General features: G+C 54.4%; 1 protein-coding gene across 2 annotated transcripts; it reads left to right on the top strand.

Annotated features, from left to right (window-relative positions):
* The first annotated feature begins 780 nt into the window (after nt 1–780).
* Nucleotides 781–13,904, top strand: INTS15 (integrator complex subunit 15). 2 transcript variants are annotated; one of them, XM_045813358.2, is made up of 6 exons: nt 781–1,211; nt 1,734–1,955; nt 3,825–3,990; nt 7,963–8,487; nt 9,257–9,296; nt 13,131–13,904. In XM_045813358.2, exons 1-6 carry the CDS (start codon nt 1,050–1,052, stop codon nt 13,330–13,332), a joined length of 1,317 nt encoding a protein of 438 aa, XP_045669314.1. In that variant the 5' UTR covers nt 781–1,049; the 3' UTR covers nt 13,333–13,904. The 2 variants fall into 2 exon arrangements, with proteins under 2 accessions (XP_045669314.1, XP_045669313.1); XM_045813357.2 differs by having other exon boundaries at nt 784–1,241.
* Nucleotides 13,905–14,780: the final 876 nt, after the last annotated feature.

The following is a 14,780-nucleotide window of genomic DNA, read 5'->3' as shown; positions in this document are numbered from 1 at the left end:
ATGCCCAGCTCCCTCACCCAGGCCTTCCCTTGTGCCTGCATGGGCCTTTTACACAGGCCCAGTCTTGTACTTGTCCCCTGCTTGCCCTGCACTGGCCTCTTGTGGTCATATTCAAGTCTTTTTTGCCCTATTTTTAAAATTCCAAACTAACACCCGAGCCCCACCCCACCACCGCCCCGTTAATTCAGTGCAAAGAGATGGATGTAGAAGAGATTCATAGAAAGTGCTGAGAGTTTTTAGGAGGGGAGAGTTTTCAGAAGCGGGATACCTACGATTCCCATGGACAGCCGCACTGGAGGGGATTGAGGAATAGAGGGACCCGGGACAAGAACTTGGAGGCCGAGGGTCTGGAGGCATCATTTGTCACTGCAGCCCCAAGAGTTCCAGACTAGATAACAATCTTTGACATGGCCTGTGGAGGCCTGAGCCAGGGCCCTGCACCACCAAGCCTGTGTTACAGGTGGAAAAGCGCGGTGATATCAATTGATAGACGACTTCTAGCGCCGCGCAAAGGAAGCAGGGGGAGCTTCTCGTCCTGCGCACGGGCGGAGGGAGCGCAAAGGCCAATGAGAGTTTAGCGGTGGGGGCGGCAGCCCAGCTCCGCCGCTGTGGACGCGCTCGGCCCCAGGTACTAGGGCGGCCGTGGGGCCCGGGGGCGGGGCCTGAGGGGCGGGGCGTACCTCCCTCCGCGCGGGCGGGCCGAGCCGCCAGGTGGCGCCCTCCCGAGAGCCGGCCCTCGCCGCGGCCTCCGCTTGGCCCCTGTGGGCCGCCGTCGCCGCGCTCCGCATTCTGCCGCCGTTCGGCTCCGCGGTGTCGGGCTCCAGCTGCCCTCGGTGGCGCCGCAGTCGCACAGCCGGGCGCCCGCTGGCCGGCGGCGGCGATGGCCCCCTGAGCAGGCCAGAGTGGGAGCGGCGGGCGGGCGGGCGCCGGGGTCGGCGGGCGGAGGCCGGGTCGCGGCCCCTTTGTCTCGGCGGCGACGGGCGCGCCCGCGGGGCCCGGGGCGGAAGTCCCGACGCGCTCCGGGCGCCCCGGGCCGCAGCGGCCGCACCATGAGCGACATCCGCCACTCGCTGCTGCGCCGCGACGCGCTGAGCGCCGCCAAGGAGGTGCTGTACCACCTGGACATCTACTTCAGCAGCCAGCTGCAGAGCGCGCCGCTGCCCATCGTGGACAAGGGTCCCGTGGAGCTGCTCGAGGAGTTCGTGTTCCAGGTGCCCAAGGAGCGAGGCGCGCAGCCCAAGGTGCGGCGGGCGGCCGGGATGCCCGCGTCCGCGAGAAGGAAACTCCCGCTCCTTTTCCGCCCCTCGCGGTGACAAGCCTTTGCCAACCACAGTGCCTCTTCCCACCAGCGGCTCCGTTCTCGCCCTTGCCGAGCTCCTTCGCAGCAGCCCCAGTCCACCTGCTCTGGCTTCCTGAGCATTGCTCTGCTGTGTGCCTGTTTGCCGGGGGTGCGACCGCCCGGTTTCAGTGGTGCTGCAGGAAGAGACGTTAAAGGGCTGTACCCGAGTCTCAGACCGCTGTGGGTCATCATCCCGAGTGCCCCAGGATGATGGAGAATTCTGTATAGTGACATTTCCTGGGATTAGCAGAGTTCTTCCCTCTGGGACCCGGGCTTTTAGAGGGGTGAACAGTTCCCTGGGGGAAAATTGGATATTTCCTGTTTTCTTACCGTATGGATTAATGCGCACGTTAAAGCTAAATTTCTTATCGCTTCTCTTGGATTTGTTTTTCAGAGGTTGAATTCACTTCAGGAGCTCCAACTTCTTGAAATCATGTGCAATTATTTCCAGGAGCAAACCAAGGACTCTGTCCGGCAGATTATTTTCTCATCCCTTTTTAGCCCCCAAGGGAACAAGGCTGATGACAGCCGGATGAGCTTGTTGGGAAAACTGGTCTCCATGGCAGTGGCTGTGTGTCGAATCCCAGTGTTGGAGTGTGCAGCCTCCTGGCTCCAGGTACTTCTCTAGAAATAGCCTTCTCCTGAGGGTCTCTGAAGAGGGGTTTAGTGTCAGGAATTTTCCCTTAATTGGATTTCGGGAGAGACCTTTTTTTATGTGTAACCTCCTTGATGTCACTACCCTGTGCGCTAATACCCTAGACCTACATTTAGATACAGGTAGTAACCATTCCTGACAAAACCATAGTTTGAAGTGGTAAATAGCTTTTAAATGAAAAAAAAGAAGAGTTTTCACTTCCAGAACAAGCAAAAAAATCATTTTCCTTAGTTGAAAATGATAAAGTAGTATTTTGAAAACAGCTATGCATGATGCGGCCTCAAAGATAGGATATATATATATATATATTTTAAAGATCATTGTAAGTCAAATTATACGGTTAGGTCTGTAAGCATGTGGGTTGTTTTGCATTGTTCCAGGGTGACGTTACAAAGATCCGTGGCTCTGTTAATGGACGTGGACATAAGAGCCTTAGAATAGTGTTTTTAAATATCAGTATCAGTAGCTTTTGTGTTAGATGATATTTTGAAAGGTTCACTTTGTTTTGCTTTTTTGTTACTCAGAGCCTTTCAAAAATGGGTAATCCACTTAGAGTAATTGTTAACTCAGAATTCAGATTAACATGATTCTCAGCTAAGGTAACAGAATTTACCATGTTCAGTTTCACAAACCTGCTTCATTCTCAAGTACTCGAAGCCTTTGGTGTTGCGTTTGTTTCCCCAATTTGTGTGTAGATGTTTTCCTTAAAATTAGTTTATCCTCAAAATTTGGCTAGAAAAAAAATACACTGTCCTCTCTGGTACACAGGTAAGTCTCAGTGGAATCTGCATCTTAATTCTCACCAGTCTGATTTCTGGGGCCTCTGAATTGATCATGCGTGTTGAATTTAATGTCACAATTACCTCTGTCCTTTGATCACCTAGGGAAGTGAGGCTTAGCATCTTGGAATTCATCATGTAGTTTCCCATTTCTCTCTCCTGACGCTGTCGTGCTGGCTTTTTGGCAAATAAAAGCGGATGTCAATGACGGGAGAGGCTCTTAGTGGTTTGAGTCGGGATTTGCCACACCGGGCTGAGGGGCTGCAGCTTCCTGCTAGGGAAGGCGGGGATGGCTGGTTTGAGGTTTGGGGGCAGATTTCAGCCTGAGGGAACAATCTAGCCTGCTGTGTCCTTGCAGTTCTCCCGCACCCCACCACCACCCCCCATAGGCCACGTTGGGGCCCTGGAACTGGAGCACCCTGAGCAGCTGTTGAATGTGGCCTCTGAGTGGGAAGGAAAAAGGCAGGGGAGGGTGGCAATGTAGGACTTGAAAGTATTGTGGAAACCTGTAAGGGCAGGATTGTGAGAGAAAGTGAGGAAGCCGTGCTCTAGAATCCCAGGAGCGCTCACAAACTCTCCGCAAGCTCTTTAAAGTGGTAGCAACCGCTTATTTCTACCTTTGGAGTCTCGCCTACAGGGTCACAAAAGTTGTCATTTTGTCACCTGAAGTCAGAAGTTACCTTTCGTAAGTGAACTTCAGAGCCAGAGTCCGCAGGCCTTTTATGTCAAGGGCAAGAGAGTAAATACTTCAGGTTCTGCGGATCATACAGTCCGTCGCAAGCAGTCACCTCTGCCCTTGCGGTGTAGGGAGCAGCCTTACGCAGTAAGCAGACAGCTGAGCAGATGCATGTATCAGTAGAAAACGGGTGGCAGGATGGATTGGGCCTGTGGGCTTTCGTTTGCCCGGGCCCTGGTTCAAAGTGAGCTCTGAACATCTTTTTCCCCTCTTGGAAGCGGTGCTGCCAGCCCTGGTGGTCCCCACCGTACGTCCGTCATTGTCGTCCACTAGCTCACGACGCCTGTAGTTATGTGGACTGTGGCTTCTTTGCAGAGGACGCCTGTGGTCTACTGTGTGAGATTAGCCAGAGCCCTCGTGGATGACTACTGCTGCCTGGTCCCGGGATCCGTGCAGACGCTGAAGCAGACACTCAGTGCCAGCCCTCGCTTCTGCTGCCAGCTCGTGACCTCCGTCACCGCGCTCTACGACCTGTCATCAGGTAAACTTGGAACACGTTGTGGCTGTTAAAGAGGCTCAGATGCTTGCCACTTTCATCTCCACCAAACACCCAGGCGAAAGGCCCAGTGGATGCTTTGGCCTTTTTCTTTTTTCCCTCTGAAATATGTGTTTTCTTTTAGGCTGAAAGTGAAAGGAAGGGACCACCTGGACTTCTGGAATTTGCCAGCAGGGAGCTTTCCTTAGTGACTCTCACTTGCCTGACTCAGGGATGGTCCAAGTGGCGGACACAGCCTGAAAATGCTGGCGTCTGACGTCTGGGGAAGACGTGGCTTTCTCCCCAGACGTGACTTGCTTTTTTTTTTTTTTATCCCTCACTTTTTATTTTGGAAAATATCAAAAGTTCAGGAAAAGTGGCAAGACTGTTATCAGTTGCGAGATTCTCCTCTAGGTTCACCACCTGTTAACACTGCCGTGTTCTCTCTCTCCTTCCTGTCTTCCTCTCCCCCGTCACACACACACTCCGAAGTATTTGGTTTTCCTGAACTTTTGAGAGTTTGTTATCAGCGTCACGTACCAAGTACTTAAGCACGTATGTCTCCCCCCAAGAACAAGAGCATTCCCTTATGTAACCATGATACCATTATCACACCTAAGTAACTAAGTATTGAGGGAATTCTATTATTTCTTATATAGCCTATATTCAGATTTCCCTAATTGTCTCAATAATGTCTTTTATAGCCTTTTTCCTCCCCCAAATTGAAGGGTCTGAAGAGGGGCACCTGGGTGGCTCGGTTGGTTGGGTGTCTGCCTTCAGCTCAGGTCATGATCTCAGGGTCCTGGGATCGAGCCCCGCATCGGGCTCCCTGCTCAGCGGGGAGCCTGCTTCTCCCTCTCCCTCTGCCTGCCGCTCCCCCTGCTTGTGCGTGTGTGTGTGTGCATGCGTGCGCGCGCTCTCTCTCTGTCAAATAGATGAATAAGATCTTTAAAAAAAAAAAAAAAGTTGAAGGGTCTGGAGAGTTCAGGATCCCATCGGGGATCATACATTATATGTAGCTGTCATGTTACTTTGGTCTTTTAAAATCTTGAACAGATGTAGCATTTTAAAAAAATCTCTTAGGACATTGATGTTTTTTGAAGAGCTCGGACCTGTTGTTCTGCAGAATATCCCTCCATTTAGATTTATCTGATTGTTTCCTTGTGCAAGACTCAAGTTAAACATTTTTGTCAACAGTCCTGTCTAGACGTGTCCTGGGCATATTGCGCCAGGAGGCACACATGTCGCTTTTACTGTGGTGACATTTTTGAGGCTTTCTTCAGAAGATGCCAGGCGAAGTCCTCAGGGCAGCCAGTAGATGGCATTTGACTTCAGCTGGGACAAGCCCATGTCCCCTGTCCCGTCCAGCATCAGAGCCTTCTGGTCAGATCATTTTATGCAGGCTCCGATTAAAGAAAACCAGTGCAGGTTGACCGGCTCTGGTTAAATTAGAGCAGGAGTCTCAGACCCACGCTCACCAGGCTCTGCGGCCTACTCACCTCCCCAGGATGGGTTCCAAGGACCATGGATTGACAAGGCTTTACAGAGCACTGCGTCCTTTCACCTCTGTGTCTTTGTGTGAGCCCCACAGCCTGGGCAAGGGGCTCTGGCCCTGGATTTCCACGTGGGAAGTTTCAGGCCTCACCACGGTGAGCATTTTTTCTGCAGAGCCGGACTCAAAGCCTGCTCTTCTGTTTCAGGTTCCTCCTCCTTTGCCCTTGGCTCCTGCCGCTCTGAGGGACAGATAGTCTCTTACTCTGCTCTGATAGCTAAACCAGTAGCTGGAGAGCCTTCAGCAACATTTCCGCTTGTGTTCAGTCCAGCAGCATCGTGATTATATTCGATTCTCCTTTTTTCTTTTTTAATTCGATTCTCCTTTTATTTGTACCTTTTTCTCCGTGCTGTTTGATTTTTTTAGTTCTCTTAGGAAAGTTTGTGTGGACAGAGTATGAGCACTGAAGTGCGTGTTATAGTCACATGTACTTGCAAGCCGTTTCTGTCTCAGCAGTGCGTCCCCGGGGGCTGGGAGGCAGTGTTGTGCGCGGTGGGTGCCTTGCTGCTAGAGTGGGCTTCTCCCTGGTGCTCTCCTGCAAAGGCTTCCTCAGAGCGGCTCCTAGCTGGGAGCAGTCATCAGGCCCTCTGTTTGCCCGTAGGAAAGGTTTCGTTAAACCCATTGCACAGCATCACGGTGGCTTTTCCAAGCCATCAGTTATTCCAGACCAACAAGGACGGATTTTGCCCTCAACACTGGGAACAGAGTAGACAGGGTGCAAAAGGCGGTGATGTTCAGAGAATATCACCAGCGTTCTAGAATGGGTATGAGACGTGGTATTTTTCTCTTAAGCCACTTGGCCGTGTGCTGTGGCAGTGACTGTTCTACAGCCACTTGTTGGAGGTATGATCGACAAAGCGCAAGCTGTGCATCTTTAACGTGTCCAGCTTGGTGAGTTTGGAGCTGGGGAGGTCACCGGGCACCTGGTGGGGGCTCTAGGAGTGGAGCTGGAGTCCACAGTCAGGATGGTGCCCGATGCTGCTCTTGGGAGCCTCTGGTGACAGGAGAGCGTTCCTGGGGAGTCTGTGCTTGCGACACGCAAGACGGAAGCGGCTCACCTCGGGAGACAGACCTGCTCTTGCCCAAGTGGTGCAGAGAACTTGGGGCTTTGAGGAGGACGGTCATGGAGGTGACTCGCTCAAGCACACACGCTCGCTGTACACTCAGGCATTCGCGGCTTTCAGGCTCTTGGAGACGCTTCTGCTGAGATGGGGGGGGGCCGGAGGGGGTGACATGCTGGACGCGCGGGAATGAGACGCATTCCTCAGACAGACATATCAGGGGGGCTCGAGGGGCCAGACTCAGAGTCCCCTACCGTTTATTTTGCCAAGTGAAGATCACCGATGACAGCAGCTGCCTCCTGTTGTCCTCGTTTATCACAGAAGGGTAGGGCACCGTCAAACACCCAATCAGGAAGTAGGCGTGGTCTCAGGGAAGAAGGGCCATGTCTCTGGAGAAAGGAGCCTCCGCCCACACGTGTCCCACTCACCCCACACTCCTGTCTCATGCTTGGTTCTGGCCTCAGCATCCCGGAAGGGGCCCCATCATCCTTAGCTCCCTGTGAGCTGCGGGCTGCACAGCCCCGGAGACAGGAGGCCAGGGACCTGCTCCCATGCTTGCAGACAACTTCAGGGCGTTGTGTGCCAGTCCCAGGGCGGGCAGTGCAGCCGAGTGGTTAAGAGCCAGGCCCTCTGGGGCCACATCTGGGCCTACCCCACACTTTTCATGATCCTGGGGAAGTGACTTAATATCACCGTGCCTCCTCCTTCCGATAACAGGTGGGTTGTTGGAGGAGTGAGTTGATCTGTGTAAAGACTTTAGACCAGTGCCTGGCACATAGTAAACCCAAAATAAACATCAGCATTTGTTTTTATTGTTGTGCTCTGTCCAGGCAGTAGAATGTGCCAGGTCTCTAGGGTCACAGGCGGTCAGGCTGTGCTTAGACAAAGATTCCAGATCTGGGGCTGAGATGGCTTTTCGCAGCCGACTGACCACTGACCGCACCCTGAGCTGCTCTGTAAAGGCCACTGTAGCCATCACTGGGCCACAGAGGAGACACCAGCGGAGGGACAGACCCTACTGGCTGTGGTGGCAGTTTGGGACCTAAAGAGTGTGGGAATTTATTTAAATTGACCCGTGGGATGAACTTCAAGGCGTGGTGGTTTTCCAGGTAATTGTTTATTTAACAAGTAAGTTTTTGAGCCCTACTGTGGACAGACAGTCCTGGCTTTGGGGAGAGTCACTGAGTAGGAGTCCCAGCCCTCACGGAGGGGGTGTTCCCGGAAAGGGGAGAGAAAACAGACCAGCAGAGCATGTAGTCTGAATGTCAGGTGCCGAGCACTGCACCCGTGGGGCCCATCTCCCTGCCATCCCCTTACGTCACCGGGGCTGCAGACACATCTGACTTAAAGCGTCTTTGTTGGCAGATGACCTCATCCCACCGTTGGACTTGCTTGAAATGATCGTCGGCTGGATTTTCGAGGACCCGAGGTTGATTCTCATCACTTTTTTAAATACTCCGATTGCAGCCAATCTCCCAATAGGATTTTTAGAGCTCACCCCACTCACGGGATTGATCCGCTGGTGTGTGAAGGCCCCTCTGGCTTACAAGAGGAAGAAGAAGCCCTCCCTGTCTAATGGCCACGTCACTACCAAAGTTACAAAGGACTCGGGAGGGATGGACAGAGACTCCCACCTCTTGTACTCGAAACTCCACCTCAGCGTCCTGCAGGTCCTCATGGTGCTCCAGGTGCACCTGACCGAGAAGAACCTCTACGGGCGCCTGGGGCTCATCCTGTTCGACCACATGGTGCCGCTGGTCGAGGAGGTCAGCAGGTTGGCGGATGAACTGAACCCCCTCAACGCCTCCCAGGAGATCGAGCTCTCTCTGGACCGGCTGGCGCAGGCTCTGCAGGTGGCCATGGCCTCCGGGGCGCTGCTGTGCACGAGAGGTGGGTGACTCCCTGGCGCAGGCCCTCCCGGGGCGGGGCCGCCACCACCCGAAGGAAAGCAGGGAGTCCTGGACGAATAACTCTTCTCTGCTCTTCTACGACCTCTCTCCTCTTAGCACAGGGGACCAGGGTGAAGTCGCAGAGCAGACCCGGGTAGAGTACCGGCCATGATGTCTATGCATCTCCTGGCCACCTTGCCCAGGACCGGGGACTCCTCAAGAGCAAGGATGGCCCCTCACCATCTTTCCTCGTGTAGGATCTTTTCTTTTCCTGCAGTCCTCTTTTTCATCGAGATATAAGTTACATACACCACAGTGCACAGGTCCAAGTGCATGAAGCATTCCCAGCACTGTTTCTGGGCCCGTGATTCTCCTGCACTTCGGTGCTGGAACACTCCCAGTGTCTAATAGCACCTGTGCTGGGTTAGTGACTTTGGACTGTGGCCCGAGGCAGTGGTCACTGTGATGCGCTTCCCACTTGGTGCCTCAGGCCGCTGATCCGCTCAGCGAGAGCCCTGCCTCTGGGCCCTTTCCCAGCCGTCCGACAAGTGACCAATAGGCCTGCCCCCTTTCCTGAGCCACGTATTCTGTTTGGGGCCTAGTTGTTAAAGCGAGAATCGAAGGAAGAGAGAGCACAGTTTCTAAGGGACGCCAGGAAAATGTAGTTAAGACACTATTGCTTTCTTGCCAGCATCCTTGAAAAGAACTCAGTGAACATTTCACCTTGTTGTCTCCAGTCTGTTCCTTACTATGTATCTCCTTGATTTCAGATGACCTGAGAACCTTGTGCTCCAGGCTGCCCCATAATAAGTAAGTGCTCTCGAAGACTCCGGGCTGGGCTGGGGGGGAGGGGACGGGGGTGGACCCCTTGTCCTGGCGTCCTTGGGGAGGGTTGGGCTGCAGGGTCTCGAGCTTCTGTATGTCAGGAGCCCCCTCAGGACCTGATGGTAAGTGGGGGATAGGACAGCATGACCCACATGAGAGAAGGCCCAAGTGGAGAGTAAATTGAAGAGGTGTGGCCATCTTGCCTGGGAGTCCGGGGAAGAAACCAGAGGGCTCAGAGTCATTGACCACTCGCTAAATTAGCATACATGGTTCATGGTGACTTCCGACGTTTGTGCACACACATTGTGGTGACAGTGTGAGTGGCACAGCCCTTTGGGAAATCCTGCAGAGCTTCGGCCCTAGGGCACAGCATGTTGGTGAGGCTTTGTCGATGGGGGGCAGCACTGAGTGGGTTCTGAGCATGATTCTCACCGGTTTTCCGTGATGCTTCGGCAATCGCTTTGCCTGCCTCTGAGCCTCGGTTTCCTCCCTGATAAAGCTGGGGGAAGAATTCACCCGTGTCAGAGGGTCATAGTGAGAATTAAATGAGGTGCTGTTTGTAAATTCCCAGCCTGGTCCCTGGCACGCGGGACTCTGTCCATAAATGGTGCTTATTGTCATCATTTGGGGGAAGCAGTGTGGATAGTGGTGAAGAGCAGGGCTGTGTGGTCTCATGGCTCCTGGGGAAACGTCCCGGCTGGCTGCTTGCTCTCCGTACGACCTACCTCACGTCCCCCTGCCTCGCCTGCCCCCCTCCCCGCAGAATTTCTGTGAGGATTCGAGTAAAAACACAGAAAGCACTTAGAACGGTACTTGGGGTGTGCAGCAAGTATCTGAGAAATATTAGCTGCTGTTCCGCTTACTACTCTTCCCATCACATAGGAATGGCGCTTGATCTGATTAATTTCAGGGACTCTGAGAAGCAAAAGCTGTGTGTGCGGAAACGTTTCAGGCAAATGCAGTATCATTAGTAGCGAAAAACCAGAAGCAACCTCATGGCCCCAAAGCATGGGGATACTTAGTAAATTAGGAGTGATACATGAGAAGGACAGAAATTATGTATCCACCCAAAACAGTAATTGTGGCGACTAAGGGAGGAAGCGTTTGTCTTGCAGGGCAGAACTCCCAGTGTGCACAGGGACGGAAAACAACTGAGTGAAGTTGGCAGGATTACTAACATTCTCCTTCCTTCAGAGGCTCACGTTGGCCTTTATCGGGGACAGAGGGGCTGGGGCTCCAGCGCTGGTGTTGGCTGGCGGCACGGACAGAGGGTGAGCCAGCCCGCCAGGCCCCCCTGCGCTGTGGGTGCTCGCAGCAGCCTGCCCGGCGAGCCTGGGCACATGTGGCAGGCTGATAACACGCATCACCCGAGGCCGGAGGAGCGGCCAGATACCACCAGCTCACGGGCTGACGGCGAGAGTAGCTGTGGCCAAGGACTGTGCTGCTGTGTGGTTGGGGATCTCGGCGCCGGGCCCCACGGCGGGAGGGCAGCTTCGGTCAGGTGTCTGGAGAGCGCTGGCTCATGGGGGAGCAGAATGGTCCCACTTGACATACTCTGTCAGCAGAACGGACAGCTTGTCCAGAGCGCCATGTGTCCCTCAGGAGCCCACACTGTTCCTTTCTTTTCTTTCTTTTTTTTTTTTCTTTTTCCCCCCTGGGCTCTAGGAAAATTCCCTGGCATCTGAGGACATCTTTAGCATAAGTTGGCATTTTTCTGCTCCTCTTGCAGTAATCTCTCTGCACTATTTCCCTTCTTGGTGCACAGCTGCTATTTAACGTGTAGAGTTTCAGGGCATTAGAGCAGTGATAGGGGCTAAATCCTTTCTCATCTTAGCATTATGACCAGGGGTCCCCATTGGAATCCCAGTGGAACCTTCTCACAGCCTGTGTTGGGCCCTGTCCTGCTGACACATGCGTCCCAAAACCCAGCCCCCCAGGGGCAGCCTGGCAGCGACACGGGGAAAGACGGGAACAGGGAGTCACTTGGAAAACTTCTTTGACCTCTGATAGTCTTTTCCATTAATTGTCTTTCCAAATAGACTGGAAACTTCTTGAAACCCCTTTTATCTCTGGCAGGGTATGCGTATTCAACCAAACATATGACTTAAATTTTGCTTCTGTAATACCCTCCTTAGATTTATTTCTACGTTTGCTTATTTTGAGTGACTTTCTCACCCCGAATTATAAAAGTGGTAATAACTTAAATGAAAAGGGCTCCGAAGAGCTCCAGGCCCCTAGAAGGCACCAGCTCTCTTCGTGCCTCTGGTTTACTTTCCGAGCCCCTCCTGTGGGCTCTGAGCACCAGACTTTATCCTCGGGGGGGTGGGAGGGGGTGAGGGTCAGTCTGCAGAAGACTTAGCCCCCACTCTCAGAGCTCCAAGTAGGTGGCTGACAGTAGCCAGGGCAAAGTGGCCTGGGGTTGTCCTGGACCAAGCAGGGCCCTGTGCAGGGAAGGTGTGGCCTCGTGGGACGGGGAAGTCCTCAGGGTGAATGATGGGTGTGAACAGGACCTCGCAGGCAGATTTGGTGATGTGGAGAGACCAGCTTAGACACTGGGGTGTGGCTGGAGAGCATGAGCAGAGCCGGTCTGTCTGCAGGGGGGAAAGGGGAGAGGCAGGACTGGGAAAGGAGGCCTCTGTCCTGAAGAGGAGAGGGCCCAAGAAGTTTCTCCAGTTAGGGCGTGATTGGGTATTTGAGGTTGACTGCAGGATGTGGGCCTGCTAAGGCCTGGGAAGCTCATGGTGGTGGGAAAATTAGGAATCTTTGCTGATCTCGCTGGGAGGGCATGTGGGGTTGGCGAGGATGGGACCAATCAGAGTAAACTCTTCAGGGAGTTTCAGAAAGACCAATATTGGAAACCGAAGGGGATTCCAGGAGGGAGGCTGAGGCCATGGATGTCCTGAGCCACAGAGAGGAGAGCACAGGCCCGAGGAGGCGCGTGGCACCCAGGGCTTGGGCTGGTCGTGGGTGGACGGGAGTTGGCGAAGGAGTGACGGGGTCTTCCTGCGGAGACCCTGGGTGTGATGCGTAGGGCTGGAGTGTGGGTACAGAAGGCTCTCACCCCAGAAGTGAAGGAGCAAGTAAGCAGGAGGGTTGGGAGCTCTGCAGAGAGGGAGGGGGAGGGGTGGCCCCTAAAGGTGGGTAAGGGCTGGGTCCAGGCCTGGACCATCCCAAGGGTAGGGCCTATAATCCATGCTCATGTCAGAGTCCCCAAAAGGCCTGTTTTCATTTGTGCTTGGAATTCAGTTGGGACTCAGTCATTACGAGTGACGTTGAGAACACTGTGGCCTGCTGTCCTGCTTGCTGTGGTGCCTTGGTCATAACCCTCTTAAGTGTAGATAATGGGAGCTGAACTAGATGTGGGGGTTCCCAGGCCACAGATGCTGAGCCTGTGCCTAGAGCTTCACGGACTCTAAGCCTTGGTGCTGACCCCCCTCCGTGGTCCTGTCCCTGCCCTGCCTTGGGCACCTGCCCTGTGGTTTCCTCAGTTCTCTCCCCCTGAACTGTCTGCCTGCAGGATCCTGCTTTTCCTACTGCCGGCCCCTCCTCTATCTCAGTCCTGCCACCTCCAGGTCACCTCCTGCTGCTCCACCCCCACCCCCCATCCGCCAGCCACAAGCCATCCCCATCTGCTGCGAGTTGACAGATTTCCCCCTCTGGAAACCTCCGTGTTCTGTGTGTGCATCCCATGCCTCTCCCAGTGCATGTGTGAGGCCACAGCGTCCCCAGGCCTGCTCTCCCTTCCCCGGGGCGCCGCGTCCACAAGGGGACAGGCCAGCCCAGCCGCCGTGTGCCTAACCCTTGTCCTTGTATTTGCAGCCTGCTCCAGCTGGTGATCTCGGGCCCTGTGCAGCAGGCGCCACACGCGGCGCTGCCCCCCGGCTTCTACCCTCACATCCACACGCCCCCGCTGGGCTACGGGGCCGTGCCGGCCCACCCCGCCGCCCACCCTGCCCTGCCCACGCACCCGGGGCACACGTTCATGTCGGGCATGACGTTCCCGTTCAGGCCCATCCGCTAGGCCGGCCTCAGTGCCGCCGAGGGGCAGTGCGCCGTCCGCCGGGCCGGAGGAAGTCTTCCAGAGAAGGGGGGAGCCACCCCATCGAAGAGGACCTTTTGGGGGCAGCCAGCAGCCCCTCGTCCCTGGCAGGACTGTCTTGGTGCGGAAGTTGCGCGGCGTCGCAGGCTGGGGGGCCTCCCGCCTAGTCACGTTTGCAGAAGCCCAGATGGGACGCATGAAAGGAAGGACGGACAGCGCCCGCGGAGCCATGTGGGTGTCCTGCCGAGACGCGGATTCCATGAGCCGTGTCTGTGTCGTTTCAGACGCGCGAGGAGCCCGTGCCGTCCCGAGCACGGCTGTGATGAGCAGCATTTGCAAGTCCCTTTGGCGTCTCTGCGCGTGAATGTGACAGGCGCCCGCCACCCGGTGTCCCTGAGAGCTCCGTGAGCTCGAAGCCGGGCCTGGTGCGGGCAGGGCAGGGAACTGGGCAGGGGGTTGCGTGAGGACCGCCGGTCCCCGCCCAGGAGCTCCTCTATTTTATTGGGGTCTAAATTTTCCTTTCATATGTTCAAATAAATTTTTTCTAAACAGTTTTATAGACTTTATGGACTGTTTTAAAAACATAGTCAATATGAGTGGCAGTGGTCTCCTTGTGGGTCTGCAGTGATGGGGTAAGGAGTTTGAATACAGTGTTAGGCACCCTCTTAACAGATACACTGCCGACAGCGGGGGTCTGTCTGCTTCCCTCTGTGTTTTTGGCTCCACGTGATGGAAGCTGTCTGCCTGGAGTTCTCATTTACTAGTTTTGGGAAAGAAAGATGCCGGTAACAGTGGCATTGAGCTCCCCTGGGCTAGAAGTGAGGCATGAGAGACGCATCCAACAGTGAGCACGAAAGGACCAAGATGAACTTGTAGGGATGAAATGGAACCTTGTGGTTTGTCTACTCTTCTGTTCCTGGCCAAACGCCATGACCCGGGAGACCAGACCAAACCAGCCTGCCCAATGAATTCCCATGTGTGTGTTTCCTTTTTTTTACGTTGGGGGTTCAGGGCATTCCTCAAGATGAGGAGCATGAGCCCATGCAGCTGCCGTGTAGGGGTCACCCTTGGTCGGAAAGGGTCCCGACGACCTGGGCTTTCTCAGCCACGCAAGCCCGTGGCTTTCTTTGGGCCCCTGCAGGGCTCAGCCGGGTTCCCAGAGCTGTAGCGGGTGGGGAGGAACCAGCCTGCAAGTGAGCCTCTTAGGAATCTGGTTTTAAATTGCTTTTGAGAGCCATGCACTAGAAAGGAAATTGCCCTTTCTTTGACTTTGATTTCATTATTCTTGGCTGATTGTGTTCCCTGTTTATGTGTTTATCTGCTGAGGTCAGATCAGGAAAGTAAGGAAGTAAAGTAAGTAAGAAAGTAAAAGTAAATACCTGCTTCCCTGTCTTGGTGGGGGTACACCCATGAAACTAAGGAGATGAGCG

Source organism: Ursus americanus, chromosome 2 (assembly GCF_024610735.1).
Source record: "Ursus americanus isolate L20-20 chromosome 2, mUrsAme1.1.p, whole genome shotgun sequence".
NCBI lineage: Eukaryota > Metazoa > Chordata > Mammalia > Carnivora > Ursidae > Ursus > Ursus americanus.
This window is presented reverse-complemented; position numbering and strand designations above follow the sequence as displayed.